This window comes from Carex rostrata, chromosome 24 (assembly GCF_964058835.1).
Source record: "Carex rostrata chromosome 24, lpCarRost1.2, whole genome shotgun sequence".
Classification (NCBI taxonomy): domain Eukaryota; kingdom Viridiplantae; phylum Streptophyta; class Magnoliopsida; order Poales; family Cyperaceae; genus Carex; species Carex rostrata.
In genome coordinates, this window is record NC_135941.1 from 3945440 (window position 1) to 3965465 (window position 20026).

A 20026-nucleotide genomic window follows, 5' to 3' on the forward strand; every position below is an offset into this window, starting at 1 on the left:
CGCTCTATAGACTATAGTTCATCTCCCTCAAACCAGTCTCACCAACCCAACCCCTACCCTCATCTCCCCCCTCTTCATTGATGTCGAACGACACCATCTCCGCCACTTTTGACGCCTCCGCTTACGCCGCCGGAGAGCTCCTCCTCCGCGTGGCTGCAAGCCTGCCTCCGCTTTATTACCTCATCGCTTCTATCCTCGTCGTGGTCGTCTTTCTCTACAATTTCCTTGAATGCCATCTCCTCTTCGATATTTTCCATGGATTTCTTGGCGATCCAGTGGAACTCACCTTTAACCCCGACTCAGATATTTACCACGGCGTTGCCTCTAAGTGTCGCTCTCTCCACGGAAGGTAATTCTATTTGCATCGCTGCATTGATTTTATTGCTTTTCTAGTTTCTAATCACGGTCTCTAACGGTCGGAAGTTCAAATCAATGAATTCCTCGTGAGGAATTATTGTTTGTTTGTATATGCGAGAAAAGATGTGTTGCAATATTTGTTCGAACTAGTACATTACAGCATGGATTTCATAAGAATTTTTTTTTTTCCTATGATCCCCGAAGTGAGGTCTGATGCCAATGAAAAAATCCATTTTGACTTGAGTTTTAGTTCTTAGAATTTGTACATGGGTAAAATCGTTGCTTTGATGCTGTTTAAGTGGTAAGATTATTAGAGTATACTCCCAATTTATTTTATAAATATTACTGTGAATAAATTTAAAATCAAACCAAAATCAAACAGGATTTCTTTCCTCTCTCAAAAAAATTAAATTAACTCACATGTTTTTTATTTTTTAATTTGGTGATCAAATACCAACTTATTTATGCCACATCATGCAATGTTTGTTTCCCTCAAATTTTAAATTACAATTCTGAACTGCTAATATCCATCTATTGCACTGAGCAATGCCTATACTAAAATTAGAGGTTCTTTAATTAAAAATCAAGTTAAAAAATCAATGTACTGAAGTAGTCACTATTAATGTTGAATATTTGGCCTTTTTGACCTTGGAATACATTAAATCTAAAATTTTCAATTTTCAGCATAGTTGTATTGTAAATGAGATTGTGACATAGAGCAAGACATGGAATTTTTTGTTAATCAAATCATTCCTGCAAAATAAATAACAAAGTTTGGCTGTGGCATGATGTGGTAAATAAATTGATATTCAATCATCCCTTCTTTTTCCATTTATGGTTTCTATAGTCAATTGGTAACATATGTGAGTATTTTCTTTATTATTTCTATACACTAGAGTACTCGCATGATGTGCACATTTTCTGTGTTTGTGGCTGCTTGAAAGACGAATCATAAATATAGATATAGATTTATTGTGAATTGTGAATTGCTTTATGGTAGATCATTTTCAATAACAAGGGATAATGGATATTTTTCAAACAGGTACTTGGTGACGCCATGGCTGGCAAGCCCACATCTTCAGACAGTATTTTTGAATTTCTTTGGCCGTCCCCCGTCTTTTAAGTACAACAGGTCCAGCCTATATCTGATTTTGTTTTGTTGAAGTTCATATAATTTTTTATTTTAAATAAGCACATAGTTTAATCGTGAAATTTGAGATCAGACTATAATGTAAGCATAGTAAATGAATGTCAAATTTTGGACTTGATTGAGCAAAATGATAGCATTTCAGTCTATGCAATCAATTTAATAGAAATAAATAACAAAGTCATATTGTCAAACTTGAAGTTCAGTTAATTTCAACTCGGTGCCTGTGCAGCACTATTATTCACTCTTGACTTTTTTTTAACTTGTACTGGTAATCTGGTAGAGTGCATCCTTTTTTTATCTCCTTTATATTGCATTTATTGTTGTTGTTTATTAGAAATGGTCCTGATATGGTGCATTTATTCTTATGTATTGTTTTTGTTGTCAATTGCTTTTTCAGGCAAATATATAGAACTCGTGATGGTGGGACCATTGCTTTAGATTGGCTCCTTTTTTCTGATGGTGAGTTCCCAAGTTTCATCTTGTCTTTAATGTAACTGATCTATTATTGGTTTTATGAAATTCTGAATTAAATGGGGAAAAAGGGCAAGCAGTTGAGAAGGTGAGTTGCCCTCTGCATGTTCCATAACAAATCCAAATGAATTAAATGGAGTATTTGTGAAACAGTTGCTGGAGGCTCTTCACAAGTGCCAACTGGTATTTCTAAAGAAGACTCAACGCCTCTTATGGTTATGGTCCCAGGTCTAACCAGTGACTCTGCTTCTCCAGTAAGCACTTATAATTTTGAGTTAATGCATAATTAGTGCTAAAAAATCATGTTGTTTTTGCATTATTGTGTTTAGTTATCTCTTGTTTGATTTTGTGCATTATATTCTTTCTTTCCTTTTTTTTATCCTTTTGGTTTCAAGATAACTTTTCCAACTTTTATGCACACTAGAAATAATGTCACATACAGATATATCATACTATAAAAATGCCTCACCGGGTACACTTAAACAGGAGTTCCTGGATTTTTCTCCACACCTTATGATTAGTATTTCTTTTCTACTGTTTCAATCATTTATTTTAATCAAATGCACACATGTTATCTTTTCTTTTTGTCCATAATTTTTTCAGTATTTTATGTGCATCAAATGTTGCATTTTGTCATTGTGCAGTATGTGAAACATATGGTGTACAAAATGGCCAAAAATGGGTGGAATGTGGTCGTAGGTAACCATAGAGGCCTCGGTGGCATGTCCATTACTGTAAGTTCTATAATCAGAATTTAAACTTAAATTACTTTTTGTGGTTGTGTGTTTCCATACAACCTTTTCTTTGTCTTATGATTTGGCATCCTTTCATTTTATTTTGGAAAATTAACATGGTGGTTGGTTTCTTTAATACCTTTGAAGTTAGCAAAGATAAATATTGGGAAAAACCGATAGCCAAAATATATATTTTTTAAATTAGTACTCTATATTGTAAAGTTGGTTTATGTTATGCATGTTTTGTACTGAATGATTGAAACTCTGTACTAATTTTGATTCAAAGATGAGTAGTTTATTCATGTATGTTATGTAGTCAGATTGCTTCTACAATGCTGGATGGACGGAAGATACTCGAGAAGTTATTAACTATCTTCACAAAGAATACCCAAATGCTCCTATGTATGCTGTTGGAACAAGCATTGGTGCTAACATTTTGGTACATTAGCTATTATTTACTTGGGTACCACTGGTCTCCTCTTCCAGTTAAGTTTCTTTTTCTTAAGCGTTTATATTTGACATCTGAGGTTTATCTTTTTCTTCTTTGGCGAAGGTTAAGTATCTTGGAGAAGAAGGAGAAAACACACCTCTTGCTGGTGCTGCTGCTATATGTTCTCCTTGGGACCTTGTGGTATGTATCTAGGGTAAAATTAAGATCTTAGCCCCTGCAAATTGATAACTATCGTCCATACCCTTCTCTCGATCTTATAGGAGGATTATGTTATAACCCAACTATTCTCTCTCCTTGTTGTACCAAAGCAATTAAGATTTAAGAAGTAGCAGTAGTTTGGGTATCTTTTATTGAAAAAGGCCAAGTGATGATTATTAAGAATATTCTCCTTCTTTCTAGCGGAATACATCCTATTTCTTGTCCTACAAGGGTGTGCATGATATTTATTGCTTTATATGAGCTCACACAAATTTGAGATTCCTTAGAGTGCACGAGAAAAGTGATATGTGATAACCAAATATAAAGATGTACTATACCGACCCCACATTTATGCAACTCAGAAGAGAAGGTCAGAATTCTGTATGCACTAAGCCAGTAACAATGTAATGTAAGGTACTCAGGGAGTCTTGTGTAACTGCTACTGCACCAGCTGTAAATCAAGAACCTGCCCTGATGCTTTCGTATTGATTTTGTTAATTTAATGTGAAATTTTTAGGTGTGTGACCGGTTCATACATCGAAAGTTGGCACAAAGGCTGTATGGCAGGGCTCTGACAATTGGTCTTCAGGGATACGCTGAGCTGTATTGATATTCCTCTTGTTATACTATTTAATTTACAGAATGCATTGACATGCTTCTATAATTTATGGATGGATGTTTTTTACTGTCATTAATTATTAGTCTGTTCTGTGTCTAGGCACCAGCATGTCTTGAGTCGACTTGCAAATTGGGAGGGTATAATCAAGGTTTTTGATTGAAATATGTACTTTGTAAAGTTTTTGTTTGCATTATATCTATTTTATATAATTAACAAGTTTAATTGTCTTTCTTCTTTTGTTGTCAGTCACGCTCAGTTCGAGATTTTGACAATCATGCAACTCGTCTTGTTGCTAAATATGAGGTGATTTTCTCTGACTTGCCTTGATTATTGTTATTGTTTCTTTAGTTCGCAAAGTTCATACTTAATAACATTACTGTCGCAGTGTTGCAAAATTTCCACTTATTTGCTCTTTCTTTTGATAATATTTTCAGTTGTCTTTTTGTTCTTTCTTTTGATAAAATGTCACAAATAACTCAATACATAGAATCATAACTTGCAAATCTTGCTTCAGACCGATTATATATAGAAAGGAATAGTAAAGCAGGTTAGTTTTGGAACCTTTCAGAGAATTTGTTCAAGGAGATATGGGAGATGCTTAGTGCAATTTTCTATGTTCTTTGTCTTAAACATGTTGTTTCTTGTTTTGGCAAATGTTTACATCATATTTGAAGGTCTTAGGTAGGTATAGATACTATTTCTCTCTTTCTATTGAATCAAATGAAAAAGAATGACATGTGCTTTTTCCTCAGACGGTAGATACCTATTATAGAAAGTGTAGCAGTGTCAGTTACGTGGCAAATGTATTGGTACCACTTCTATGCGTCAGCGCAATTGATGACCCTGTTTGTACCAGTGAGGCTATTCCGTGGGATGAATGCAGGTCGATTTATCATTTTCTTTCCATTAATAGTATAAAATGTGAAACTAACTATATATATCCTTTCAAAATCTGAAAACATGGGAAACAAAGTTAGCTTGAGAATTTGTTGAAACTCAAAAAATATATGGGCAGTGGTAAAGATTTTTTTAACTGATTTACAATATTTTATTTAACCTTTCATTAGAGCAAACAAGAAAATTGTTTTGGCAACTACTGCACATGGTGGCCATCTCGGATTCTTTCAAGGGCTGACTGCCAAAAAACTCTGGTACTTGACATTTTCTCTCTCTCTTTTATTTGGTTGTAAAAATTTAAGGCTTTCAAACTTAAGGGAGTCAATATTTCTTCTTCTTTCTTTAGGTGGGTTGGAGCTGTTAATGAGTTTCTCTCTGTTCTTCACAACAGCCCTTTCATGCACTATCAAAAGAAGGTACGTGAATATTATTATTTAATTGTTCTGGAACTTATATTTGATTATCAATTTTGTATTGCTCTATATCTTATTATTAGGGTATTGGTGAATATAAAAGAAGAATGAAATAATGTAATAAGTTGTACAAGGGGATTATGAGACTGCATTTTGAAGCAGTATAGTTTATGAAATTTTACTTTAGTCCCTAATATTCTATTTTATTTAGATGGAGGCTGTTGGATTGCATTCTTCACTTGAATCAACCATTGATCATAGCCCTTATGTCAATATAACTGAAGATGGGATGCTTGCTCCTGCAAGTGAGAATACTATGACTGAAAAATCTGTATCTCGCACCAGTAAAGAAAGAAGTGAATCAGAAATAACCTCAGAAGATGAGACCGTAGAAAATAGTAGCAAAGATGGTAAGGTTACAATAAAAAAAGAAAATGAGAATTCAATAGAGAAGAAGAGCAAAGATGAGAATATCAATAAAACTGTGGCTGATGTCATATACCCTATCAAGAGATCAGTAAACGAACTCACAAAGTATCAGGGGAAGTCGATTTGGTTACTTGCATATATAGCTTTTGTCACAAGTTGGCCTTTTATTGGTTCACTCGGTTTTTTCTTTTTCAGAAAAAGGTTTAATAAGGCACCAAGAAAAAATAATTAATGAGTTAATTAAAAGGTGGGTTACAGGCTGGTTTTGTCTGTGTCAAAAATTATTTGTATGGATGTAGCATAACTTATTTGTCCCAAGATGTATAATCCAAAATTTTCATTTTTCTTTGTTTTTGTTAATGGTGTAATTGGTAGTACCAGTAGTACTGGTAAAACAATTTAGTGTTTTCGAGATTGGAATAAAGGTACTGGTTAGTTGCAACTGTGTTTCTAAATTAGCTATTTTACAACAAACAAAAAAACGTCATAATTCTCAGATTTTGCATATCAGATGTTTTGGCACATACCAGGTACCAGATACCCCCTTCTCGTGAGAATAGAGCAGACTTATAGGTATAATACTATAATCAGATTCCTGTAATTGAAATTCTACATAAGGAAATTTTATTATAAATTAAGCATCAAATTCTTTAAAAAAATGAAAAACCAAACCAATTTATTCGTTTATTAATAAGTCGTTTGTTCACATATTAAATTTGTGAACTTTTAAGTTTATACAGTGTAAAATCAAGTGGTCAAGTGATGAAAGGTGAATCATTGAGATGTAAATGTGTGGAATGTATTGGTTTGAGTATTACCAGTTTAAGCTGATGTGTGTGTGTGTGTCTAGAGTGAGTCTATGGTACTATGCATATTACGATTTGGCACCGTGCTACGGCTCTATATTCGAGTTTTCAAATCATAACGGTCGATCCGAACCGTTCATCTTGTTCTCCATATTAATATGTGTTTGGAGACCAAATTTTACATTTTTTAAAACTTTTTTACTATTTTTTTAGATTTATTGAAAATCATTGTTTTTGGATGGTCCAGAATTTTCAAATCAAGTGATTTTTTAAATATCTAAAAAAATAGTAAAAAAATTTCAAAAAATGTAAAATTTGGTCTCCAAACACATATTAATATGGAGAACAAGATGAACGATTCGGATCGACCGTTATGATTTGAAAACTCGAATATAGAGCCGTAGCACGGTAACAACCCGTGATATGCATAGTACCATAGACTCATTCATATATATATATATATAGATAGATAGAGAGAGAGAGAGATGAGCTACGGTGAGCCATGAAGTAAAACGCGTTTGTACTCCACGTCGTATTTTCATTTTGAAAGTCCAAATGACCGATCTGAACAGTTAGATGTATCACATCCATATTGAAATGTGCTTGGAGACCAAATTTTACATTTTTTGGAATTTTTTTACTATTTATTAAGTAATTTTGAAAGCTGCTGTTTTGCTGTGAACAGTAAAAACAGTAAAAAATTCTGGCCCATCGGATCAGTGATTTTCAAAATTGCTTAATAAATAGTAAAAAAATTCCAAAAATTGTAAAATTTGGTCTCCAAGCACATTTCAATATGGGGATCATGTTTTGATCGGTCGTTTGGATTTTCAAAATAAAAATATAGTGCCATGGAGCACCAACTCATTTTACTCCATAGCTCACCATAACCCATCTCTCTCTCTATATATATAATATATATATATATTATTACAAGAGTTACATGATAACCTGAGACACGTCAAGTACACATATTTTAAATAAATTAAAAAATATGATATACGAGTTATTCAATCAAAATAAAATAAATAAAATGTAGAAAAAATGAATTAGACAAATTAAAACATAAATGATATGATATAGTTTTAAAAAAAATTGAACTTAACAATACTTGTAGAGTATTAAGTTATTGTACAACTCCAATAAATTTATTTGGACGGTTCTTGTTAGTGTAATCGGTTCAACAAGTTTTATCGTTAAGGTCAAAATTCATCAGAGTGAACTTGATTTTTTTTTCCCTGCAAATTAATTTTTATCTATTTGGTGACGTAGCCTGTCAGTGTACAAGCAAGTGAATACATTGCAAATTTGTTTGATCCATGTATCACCTCCAAAAAAAAAAAAATGATGCATGTATGACGATCATCTTGTTTAATCGTGCAAGACTGCAAGTCAGCAACCTAAAATCACCCCCACACGTGCAGGCACGCATCCACCTCAAGCACCCTCTTTTGATCTTTGACTGCTGATTTGTACTCTTTGACTATTCACTTCCTCTTTTTGGTTCCTCTTCATTACTTCTTTAACTGGAATTCGTATCCTCTGCTTTAACTCAAAAAATAATATTTTTTAGTTAATATATCTAAACTATTTCATCTGCTTTAATATATGTGTAAGTTAGATCCGCAGTAATATTAAAGGATCCATGTGTTATAAACAGAAAATTAAATTAACTCTATTTAAAATCAGACACTGACATGTATTAACTCAAATTTTTTTTTTTTAGTTAATGCAGACTAGTGATTTGCTCTCGGGTAGGGTAGGGTACGGGTACCTCGGGTAAACTCGGAACGGATAACGGGTAGGGCGGGTAACGGGTAGGCGGGTACTCGGGTAGAACGGGTACTGGTAGGCGGTTTTTTTTTTTTCAAAAACTCTACCCTACCCGTTTCATACCCGTGCCCGTCTCGGGTAGGGTTAACGGGTACCTCGAGTAGGGTTCGGATATTTTTTTTTTCTGTTTTTTTTGAAAAAATTTGAATTTCAAATTGAAACGGGTTAACGAGTACGGGTACAACGGGTAAAGGGGTGCGGGTTCGGGTGCGGGCACTGGTACAACGGGTCCGAGTAGGCGGGTTTCGGGCACGGGTACGACGGGTACTGGTTGGGCAGGTTTTTTTTTCAAATAATAGTGTCCGGTCCGTTTCAAATCCGTACCCGTGTACCCGCCTATACCTGGGCACGGGTACGGATACCTCGGATAACGGGTACGGACGGACCGGGTTCGGGTAACCCGTTACGAATTTTAGCAAACCACTAATGCAGACGATGCGGATTCCATTAACTGAGCTATCAGGTTGGCTCCACAATTTCACACGTGACAAATTCGAGATTCCATTAACTGAACTATCAGGTTGGCTCCACAATTTCACACGTGACAAATTCGAAACAGTGACGACAACGAAGCTACTCTTTGAGTTCTGACAGCAGTGTTTCTAACTTTTACGGTGACGTAAATTGAGAGGATTTGATAGTGTCACTTCAAAATTACATGCAATCAATAATTTCTAGGACCTCTGCGATCGGGGTTATAGTATCATTTATGTAAAGTTTCGTAAAACTAATGGTCTTTTTACAGTGACAACATTTTTTTTTTGAACTAAAATTGTAAATGTTCAGAAGAAAGTATAATGTCACCCCCATGAGATTTTGAGATATCTGTTTCCAATGGCCTGTAATATGATTATGTTGTCAACTACCTATTTAGTCCTAAAACCTCAAAGTGGAACGGAAAATAAATTGCAGTAGTTTCATTCTCATCGAATGTACTGTGGGAATGTGTATCCTCTGCATTAATTCAAAAGGAAATTTTTTGAGTTAATCAATCTCAATCGTCTGATTTTAAATGGAGCCAATTCAGCTCCTACTTATAAAATAAGAATCTTTCAAAATTAGTACAGATCTGATCACAGAAATCTTAAAACAGGTCGAACGATTGAGATTGATTAACTCTAAAGAATTCTCTTTTGAGTTAATATGCAGAGGATACGAATACGTACTGTGGACCTTAATAACCATGTGAATCATGAATTCATATCATCATGCATTAACTCAAGAGGGGAATCTTTTGAGTTAATGTATTTAAACCGTTCAATTCACTTTAAAATTCGTGCAAATTAGATTTGCACTAATATTAAATAGTCCATGTGTTAAAACTAGGCGGTCAGATTGATTCCATATAATATCAAACGGTTGAGATGCATTAACCGGAAAGATTCCCTTTTGAGTTAATGAAGAGGATACGTGTTCGTGAATCATAGCATAGGCTCACAGCAAAACTGCAAAAGTGAAAAGACAAAAACACCCTTCTCAAATCCATTCTCCTAATAATTTTCTTTATTCATTAGCCTTTCAATTTCCTTATTCGCTTCAGAGACACAGAGGTAGGGGTGGCAACGAACCGAACCGAACCGAACCGAACCGAACTTACCTTAGGGTTGAGTTTGGTTTGAATTAATTTCGAACCGAACCTGGTTTGATTCGTTTCGAACCGAACCCATTTCGAACTACAAATTTTTCGAATCGAACCCGAATCGAATCACGAACTAAATTATTTTTTAGCAGTCCTAGTTATACCGGTAGTTTATACATTAATTTTTTCTCGCGGGACAATTCACATGGCTTCCTTTTACCGGTATGAACTATGAAATGAGTGTTTTTAAGTTGAAAAATTATTTATGAAAAAATACATCAGAGACGGCTTTCCTGGTATGAACTATGAGAGACGACCGAAGAGAGAGGAGAGACAGTCATCTAGGCCAGAGAGAGGAGTGACAGCCGGAGAGACAGCCAGTCGCCGAGAGCGTCAGCTAGATTTTAGAGCTAGAGGGAGAGTGAGTTAGGGAGAGGTGGAGAGAGAACTAGGTTATTGAGATTTGAGAGCGAGGGAGTGCCGGCTAAGTTAAATTATGACTCTCTATCTTGGATTTTAATTTCATCGGGTAAATGGACGGCCGATGTTATTATGAGATTCGAACCATAAAAATGATCGAACCCATTTCGATCGAACCAGGCTAGGTTTGGGTTTGGTTTGAATTAATTCCGAACCGAACCTGGTTTGGTTTGTTTCAATTCGAACTCATTTCGAATCGAATTAAACTCGAATCAAACCCGAATCAAACCCGAATCGAATCACGAATCTCGAATTTTTTTGCCAGGCGCCCTACACAGAGGAGAGGTCAGAGGGGTGATTTTTTTAGAAATAAAAATATTAAATATTAAAAAAATGATTATTTTTTATTAAAAAATAGATAAAATCACACTAGTAATACAATTTCAGCAGTTTTCCATCAAATTTAAAGTCAAGGTAAAATTTAACTGATGAAAAATACTGAAACCGCACTTCTTGTGTCGGCTCAGAAATCTGCACCATCAAACCGTACCAATTTATTTTTAAAGGAAGAAAAAACGATCATGGCCTTTTCCGAGTGATTCTAATTTTCTGTCTACTGTGACGTATGGCATGATCTCACATAAAATTAGGCTCTGTTGATCTTCTGTGGTGTCTGAATTGAGCTGTTGGTGCTGTCGTTGGAAGCTCTGGTGTTTTCATTTTCCCTACCAGACAACTTAATGATTCGGAGAAGATTTGACGAGACCAAATATTTGTGATTCGGAGATAATTCAGATATAATTCAAAAATAATTCAGAATTAATTTTAAGTGTAATTCATATTAATGAAGTGGAATTTATTTTTTCAAAAAATAATTAGAGGATGAAAATCAAATTATAAAACGATTACCAGGATTATTGACCAAATGTTAACTTTTTGTGGTTTTTTTTTTTTTTTTTCATTTCTCACTCATGTACCTCACTCAAAAATCAAATTAGACATACACTTCTACTAACTTTTTTTCAAAAACCATGTCTCACCCACGTGGTGAGAACTGCTGCCATTAACTTTATTAAAATGATGCCACATTGACATAAAGAAGAAATGGACCAGTACGGAGCAACGAATTTTTTCGAACAAAACATGAATAATTCGTAAAATTTCTAAAATTTATGAATAATCAGTAAATAATTCGGAAAAAAATTGGGAAACTGAATAATCCGCAAATTGTTTCACCAACTGCTTAAATCGGAGTTATTCGCGAATCTCGTTAATATATTACCTGCTATAGTTAACATATCTTAACGGGTGCATTTGGTTGAATCAAAAATAGAGCTAACCCAAAAATAACTATTCTTTTGAGCTAGCCTACATTTGGATCTAGAGCTACCAATAATTATTTGTTTATTTTTTGTGAGTTAGCTCACTATTTTACCAACACAGCAAAAAGTTGGGTTATCTCTATTCTCAATTTTGAAGTTAATTTGCTATTGTCACTAACTCATCCCACCATCCAAATGCATCTGAAAAAAATACTACAAAGTATGCACAAAGGAAACCGAAAGAAAAACCTATATTACTTAACATTTAGAATCAGAAACTGACCAAAATAATAATAATAAATTGTTGCGATTTCACCAATAGATAAGTTTTAAATGATTGCACTATAGTACACACTACACAACATCAAACACTGTGGTATGTGCCATAGAAGATCAAATAAAGTTAATGTTATAAATTTTGTTGACGACCGATTCTGTGGTTCTCTGTTCCACATTTCCAGAAGAGCCTGTGATATATATCATTAACTGGTGGACTTCACAGATTTTATGCATTCCTGTAGGCTGCTTCACAGTTGGTGGGGTCCGATAGCCAGTGTACAGGGATCCATTCAGAGAACATGTAACAGAGGATTTGAACTGGTCGGTAGGTTTAAGGTCCCTGTCAAATTTCTTGATTCTTTGCCTCTTTGGGCAGAGAAATGCCAGTCAGCCAAAATGTCAAAAGAAAAAAAAAATAGTGACCAGACTTTCAAGCTACAACATCAAACACACTGAGAATCAATTTTAGAGTATTAACTCTATAAAAAATTATGTATAAACACACTTTGTCCTTTACCCACTTCTGCTCATTTATTTCAAAATAGCGCAAGATTCGACAATAAATTATTTTTCAGTCCTGATGAGATTTTTTTCTAAACTGATCAGGCACAGAACTACTCGTTTGTCAAACAAAAATATAGTCTGCCTATTAAATTTTATATTATTTGGATTTTTTTTTAATAAGCAATTTAAAAGCTCAAATTGTTGAATGAATGATAAAATATTGATCAGATTATTATATATGATTCTGTAATCGAATGATAAATATACAAGATATGTGGACCATCTCTATTATCAAGCGTGGAATATATATATATATATATAAGGAGGGTTCAAATGCACCCAAATTTTTGTGCACCCAAATGCACCCTATCATTTTACTCCGTTTTTAAAGTCCTAGTAGTCAATCCGAACTGTTAGATGCGATCTATATATTAAGATGTGCTTGGAGACCAAATTTTACATTTTTTGAATTTTTTTTACTATTTATTAAGCCACTTTGAAAATTGCTGATTTTACATTTTCTGGATCATTGGATCAGCGATTTTTCAAAGTGACTTAATAAATAGTAAAAAAATTCCAAAAAATATAAAATTTGGTCTCCAAGCACATCTTAATATATAGATCGCATCTAACGGTTCGGATTGACTATTCGGACTTTGAAAACGGAGAAAAAAGATAGGGTGCATTTGGGTGCACAAAAATTTGGGTGCATTTGAACCCTGCTCTATCTATCTATCTATATATATATATATATATAGAGTTAGGCTGGGTGCTATGGATAGCATAGTGGCCTCCCGTGCTACGGCTCAATATTAAAGTTTTCAAAATCCAAACGGTCGATCCGAACCGTTCATCTTATTCTCCATATTAATATCTACTTGGAGACCAAATTTTACAATTTTCTGAATTTTTTTACTATTTATTAAGCCACTTTGAAAATCGCTAATCCAACGGTTTTACTGTTTTGTGCAGCCACCGTTGGATCAACAATTTTGTAAAATACTTAATAAATAGTAAAAAAATTCAGAAAAATGTAAAATTTGGTCTCCAAGCAGATATTAATATGGAGAATAAGATGAACGGTTCGGATCGACCGTTTGGATTTTGAAAACTTGAATATTGAGCCATAGCACGGGAGGCCACTATGCTATCCATAGCACCCCAGCCTAACTCTATATATATATATATATATATATATATATATGAGATGGGCTATGGTGCATTGGACCATAAATCATCGATTCAAAGTCCAAATGACTGATTCAAGCCGTTCATCTTAATATGTGCTTGGAGACCAAATTTTACATTTTTTGGAATTTTTTTACTATTTTTTTTTAGATTTATTGAAAATCTGAAAATCCTGATGAACAGTAAAAACAGTAAAAATTTCTGGACCATCAGATCAACGATTTTCAAAGTGGCTTAATAAATAGTAAAAAAATTCCAAAAAATGTAAAATTTGGTCTCCAAGCACATATTACTATGGAGAACAAGATGAACGGTTTGGATCGGTCATTTAGACTTTGAATCGATGATTTATGGTTCAATGCACAAGAGGGGCCTATGCATTGCAATGCACCATAGCCCCCCCTCTCTCTCTCTCTATATATATAGATATATATGTAAATTATCATAATTGTCAATTGTAAGCAACTTTTGTTTTTAATAGAAGGGCCTTGTGCCTATTTTTTTTAAAAAATCTTAATTGTTAATTTATTTATTTTTCCAACAATTGTGACCCTTCAAATGTAGAGTAGATTGTTGAAACCGAGTTCTACTCTGGCATTTGATAGGTCTTTGCTCACCCAGTTCTACTCTACATTTGAAGGGTCATAATTAACAATTAATTTGTCTTTGCTCCTACCAAGAAATATTCTACATTTGATAGGTCTTTGCTCTTTGTTCACTCAGTTCTTTATTCACCATTTGCTCTTTATTCTACATTTGATGGGTGAGCAAAGAACAAGAAATATTCTACATTTGATAGATCTTTGCTCACCCAGTTCTACTCTACTTCAAACGACATATTAATATATGTCTTTGACCCTTCAAATGGTGAGCAAAGACCTACCAAGAAATTTGATGAGCTTAAGAACAATTAATTGTTGGAGCAAAGACCTATCATATTAATTAGCTTCAAACGACATATTCTACTTTTCCGAATTAATGTATAAAGTCAAGCTATGGAAAAATAAAAAATTAATACATTAATTTAACTTGTAAATCTATTTATTTACCGCTTAATTTTATACTAAATTAAAAAAATTACAAATTTTGACATATAAACGTATTGCTAGACTGTTTGAATAATCGTTTGAACCTAATATGATAAGTTTTGAAGTTAAACTCACCGGTCTCTTAATGAGCTTAACAACATCTTAATTCTACTTCAAAATGTATGCACTTTGTCGTCAATTAGTTGAACGCGATTAAATCCATTTTTCAAATCGATGGATCAGTGGAAGCTAAAACCCACCTCGAACACAATTCTTATCCAATTATGTAAAACTTATTTGATGGTTTGAAAGATTTGGACGATCTATTTGTTTGATTCCAATCCGAACCCTTAATTTTGAAATTAGGTAACACCATGGGTCAAATTTAGGGGTGCACGGATCGGATATGGATCGGATAGTGGTAAAATTATATCTGTATTTGTTTTTATTTTCCGGATGCTGATACGGATCGGATATTAACCAGATACGAATACGGATATCCGCTTTTTATAATAGTAAATAACATTAATTTTTTTTATAATATATATTAAACTATATAGTATATATCTACTATTCAGATACGGATAATTAAAATTTAAAATCATATATGTATCCGTATCTGCACGGATATTCAGATATCGGATATCTGTATCAAATTTTCAGATACGGATTCGGATACGGTCGGATAATATCCAATCCGTTTGCACCCGTAGCCAAATTAGAGGAAATTCAGAGATGTAAAGCTAAGGAGCAATAAGTGGCCGATCAAACCACATTTGATCAGATTTGCATATGCTATTAGTGTGACAGCCGATTGTTATTAGTATATTAGTACGCAAACTGTCTGATTAAATTCATACAAGTCAAATAAATCAGTAGATTTCGAGAATTGTGAATAGCTCAGTGATAAAGACATTATTATTATTAAAAAAATAATTGAAGGAGGGTCGCGCGTCCGAAACTTAGTATTTGAATTGAAAATAAATTTAAAAAAAAAGTTTATTCTCATTTGAAAAAAAAATCAGCAGATTGTTTAGAGAGATTTGTCTATTTTTATTTTTCGAGGTGTTTATTGTAGGAATGAAAACGGAACGGATAGTGGAAAAACTATATTTAAATATTATTTTTTTAAAATTTCAGGTACAAGTACGGATTGGATATTAGATAAATACATATATAGATACGGATATGTATTAGATTAGATATTTATTAAAAAAATATAAAATTATTATTAAAAAATACTGAAGTTAGTAATATTTATTTAATTATAACAGTGAATAACATAACTTTTTCAAAATATATATTAATTTATATAATATTTAAAATATAAAATTATATTTGTATTTAGAGCAAAGCTAGAGTGTGATGTGCTCATCAAGAGGATTTGGTGAGCACAACTTCAAAAATATATCGGATTGACTTCAAATGTCGAATTTAAACTGTTGAAATCCATGTATTTTACGAGTGATGCATGTACATGCAAAATTTTTGAAAGTTTCGAGTTTATTTGCTACAAGGTCAAGCAGTCAAAGAAATAAACATTTTATAAGTTAATTTATAAGTTGTTTTATATATTCAATTTTTATTATTTCTCTGACAGCTTGACCTTGTAACAAATAAAATTGAAACTTTTAAAATTTTGTATGTACATGAATCATTTATGAAATACATGGATTTCAACAATTTAAATCAATATTTGAAATCAATCTGATATACATTTGAAGTTATGCTCACCAAATAGCAGCAGATATTCACACCTTAACTTTGCTCTTTATTTATATCTACGCAGTTATTAAGATTGCAGCAGATATCCACGACTAATTTTTTTATCCACCCCGTTTTCACCACTAATTTATTGTTGTTCGCCGTGCGACAAAGTATTAATCTAATGCGATCTGATACATCCCTAATAAATTGGACAGTCAAATAAAACATGTCTCGTTGAATAAAAAACAAGGAAAACAAATCATTCCGCACCGCGGCCGCGGCCACAGCAACTCACGTTTAACACCTGGCATAAACAAAGCAGGTATATAGACCTGTATATCCACAATCTCCATGATATTCTGATTCACTAAATATTGGTTATTTCGTGTATCTTTACCCTTTACAGAGGAAGTTAACCCGCTATACATTTGATAACTCGATAACACTCACATACAAATCGTTGCTCTGTTCGTCCACTAACTGCAACCTTCCCCAATTGTTATTCATTCATCCACCTCAAAAATTTTTTTGTTATTCACCCTTGCTTACGTTATCCTCGCGGAACAATTTTGTTATCCTGCACCTCCATTGGACCATCTCTTCAGGAAAAGTTGCACGTTTACCAATTTCACATCGATGCCATCACTTTTAAGGGGGTCAACAAGGGCTTGCGGTTTGCTACAACTTTCAATTGATCCAACAAGTGGTTTAGACTGTTGCACAACTCTTCCTCGAATTGTTTAGTCTCCGGTTCTCTTGTCTTTCTGTAAGTGTCTATTTTTCTGTTCTTCTTCTTTTTCTTACCCGAACTAATTGTGATGTACTTCGTGGTGTTACGAAATACGAACAGTATTAGGTTCGGGATCTCAGTATTCCCCTGCTTTGTTGATTTTGGTATTAAGAGGCGTGTTAATTTGGGAGAAATATTCTTTGATTCAACTTTTATTTCGTCAATGATTGTTGGTAGAAGTTGTTAAGTTTGGGGATCTATATAATCTATAACTGAGCTTATTTGTTGTTTGCAAGATAAATGATTTGATGAAAAGTTTGTGGTTCGTTTCAATTGAAAATTGAAGTAAATAAATGCTCTGGGGCTTGTGAAAAAAATGGGATTTTTGTATCCTCTGGCAATTAAGCTGCTTTTAGATGTGATCAGTTTAGCTCCATCTTCTTCTATTTTTTATTTTTATTTTATTTTATGGGCTTGTCTGATTTAACCTCTTATGTAACTAAACTACTAATTTCATCTTTCTTTCTTTTCTCTACCCTGATCTGGTTTGCTGGCCTGAGAGAGAAAATAAATATCAGAAGCTGGGTATATAACAAAGCTAGAGTGCTATTTTTTTTTAATATATTATTTTTTCCCTCCTTTTTTTTGTGGAGGGTTCAAGATAGGATTGGTCTTTTTCTGAGGTCAACAATTATTGTTATGAGAACAGCTTTCTCTAACGTGATCCTAGACAAAATTGTTCTACGAAGCATGATAATTCTCAAATTAGTACATTTTTAAATATTTTGGCAATATATACTTTACTCAACATTGACTTTCCATTTCTCAGGTTGCATGAAACAAACAACTAGTGAGTTGTTACTTTGGCTCAAAAGCTTCATATTTTGAAATGGATTTCAAGTCAAATAGAAAATCAGAATCATTTCATGAACCTAATTCATTGAATCACAATCTCAACCCTTTTAACCCAGCGCCTCAATGTTTTCCCAATTTAACCCCACCACCTTTCCTAAATCAGCCCCAAAATCTCAAGACCAACTCCACCAGCTCATTTGAACCAAACCCTAACCCTAACCCTAACCGTAACCCTAACCCTAACCCTAACCCTAACCCAGGCACGACCACTCAAAACCCAACCCTTGATTGGGACCCTCATACCATGCTCACAAACCTCTCTTTCTTAGAGCAAAAAATTCATCAAGTTCAATCCGTTGTTCAATCCATTATAGACCAACAAGCCCAATTTTCAAGCCGGTCAAGTGAGCTTGCGACACGTCATCAGCTTGCCACAGCTGATCTGACATGCATCATAATTCAGTTAATCTCGACTGCTGGATCTCTCCTGCCTTCAATCAAGAACACTCTCTTAAGTAATAACCCTGCACTAAGGCAACTTATTGCCCCCGCATTTAATAACAGTTCAAAATTTGAGGGTCTACCCAGAAATTTACCAGAATCAAGCAAGAATCCAGAGTATGAAGATTTCATCAAAAATTTAGATGATGGAGATGACTGGATCAAAAACCCAAATCCAGCTCCAGAATCCAATATGGCTGATACAAACCTGAATGATGAACATGAGTTAAAGGAGAGTGATGACGGTGATGTAGAGAGAGAGCACTTGCTACCGGGTTCTTACATAGTATTGCAATTGGAGAAAGAAGAAATTCTTGCTCCGCATATCCATTTTTGTGTAATTTGTGGAAAAGGTTTTAAGAGAGATGCTAATTTGAGAATGCACATGCGGGGGCATGGAGACGAGTACAAAACCACAGCTGCACTCGCGAAACCCAGTAAGGAGTCAGGTTCGGACCCGCAACCTATTACCCGTTACTCGTGCCCATTTGTTGGTTGCAAGAGAAACAAGGAGCATAAAAAATTTCAGCCACTAAAAACAATCCTCTGTGTGAAGAACCATTACAAGCGAAGTCACTGTGACAAGAGCTACACTTGCAGCAGGTGCCATGCCAAGAAATTCTCAGTTATCGCTGATTTGAAAACACATGAGAAGCACTGTGGTCGGGACAAGTGGCAGTGTTCTTGTGGGACCACTTTCTCAAGAAAGGACAAGTTGTTTGGCCATGTGGCACTTTTTCAGGGGCATACTCCGGCTTTACCGATGGACGAGGTTAAGGCCTCGGGATCTGTGAAAGATGATAGTGAGATCATAGGGGATTTTGGTGGGTATAACGGTAACTTTGCATCAGAGGAAAGCTTAACGGCTTTGGATGTAAAGGGGACTGATTTCTCACCAATGAATTTGGATGGTTTCGGGTCACTTGACGAGTTTGAACGGTGTGGGTTTGATCTTGAGGACAACCTGTTTTCTTTTATTCCTTCTGGGTTTGGACAGAGGAGTGGAGATAGCTAAATTTATGTATGTGTTTTTGCATCAGTTAAAACTTTTATAGTACTGATGCATATGGTACTACAATTATTTTTAAGGCAAAATTGGCTTATATTCTCATGATTTTTTTATGATATTTTCTTATCCAATTATTCAAATTATATATTTACCCATCGATTAATTATTCTCTTTGATATTTATCCCTAAATTTGATTCGAACCGAAATGTATTGATGCAATGCAGATTTTTGTTATGATAGATCTTTTTTTAAATAAGAGCAGAAAGAAATATACAACATGAAACAGACTATACATAAATCACCTGTTTTCTCTTTGTTTTCTCAGCTTCGTTTCTTTCTGCATCTCTGACACCTTATTCCAATTCTACTCTTTGCCAGTCTGAGTAAAAGAAGCTAATCTCTGTTGCTCTTCAATGGAAGCACTGATCTGGCAAAGAAAAAAAAAAATGTCCAATTAAATATAATTTTTCACTCTATGTCAGTAATTTTATGCTTAATTGAGTTTTAATTGTTAAGTCGAGGTTTAATTGGGCCAATTTCAATTG

General features: G+C 34.1%; 2 protein-coding genes across 4 annotated transcripts; both read left to right on the forward strand.

Moving 5' to 3' along the window:
* LOC144575523 (embryogenesis-associated protein EMB8-like) lies at window positions 1-6063 on the forward strand. The gene is made up of 14 exons (XM_078325692.1): window positions 1-349; window positions 1400-1489; window positions 1905-1966; window positions 2132-2232; window positions 2623-2712; window positions 3029-3151; window positions 3266-3343; window positions 3879-3964; window positions 4080-4128; window positions 4227-4283; window positions 4733-4863; window positions 5048-5131; window positions 5224-5293; window positions 5502-6063. Exons 1-14 carry the CDS (start codon window positions 81-83, stop codon window positions 5949-5951), a joined length of 1740 nt encoding a protein of 579 aa, XP_078181818.1. The 5' UTR covers window positions 1-80; the 3' UTR covers window positions 5952-6063.
* Window positions 6064-16998: 10935 nt separating this feature from the next.
* Window positions 16999-19643, forward strand: LOC144575496 (zinc finger protein STOP1 homolog). 3 transcript variants are annotated; one of them, XM_078325658.1, is made up of 2 exons: window positions 16999-17151; window positions 17945-19643. In XM_078325658.1, exon 2 carries the CDS (start codon window positions 18005-18007, stop codon window positions 19484-19486), a length of 1482 nt encoding a protein of 493 aa, XP_078181784.1. In that variant the 5' UTR covers window positions 16999-17151; window positions 17945-18004; the 3' UTR covers window positions 19487-19643. The 3 variants fall into 3 exon arrangements, with proteins under 3 accessions (XP_078181784.1, XP_078181786.1, XP_078181785.1); XM_078325660.1 differs by lacking the exon at window positions 16999-17151 and adding an exon at window positions 17154-17241; XM_078325659.1 differs by lacking the exon at window positions 16999-17151 and adding an exon at window positions 17184-17362.
* The last annotated feature ends 383 nt before the right edge of the window (window positions 19644-20026 follow it).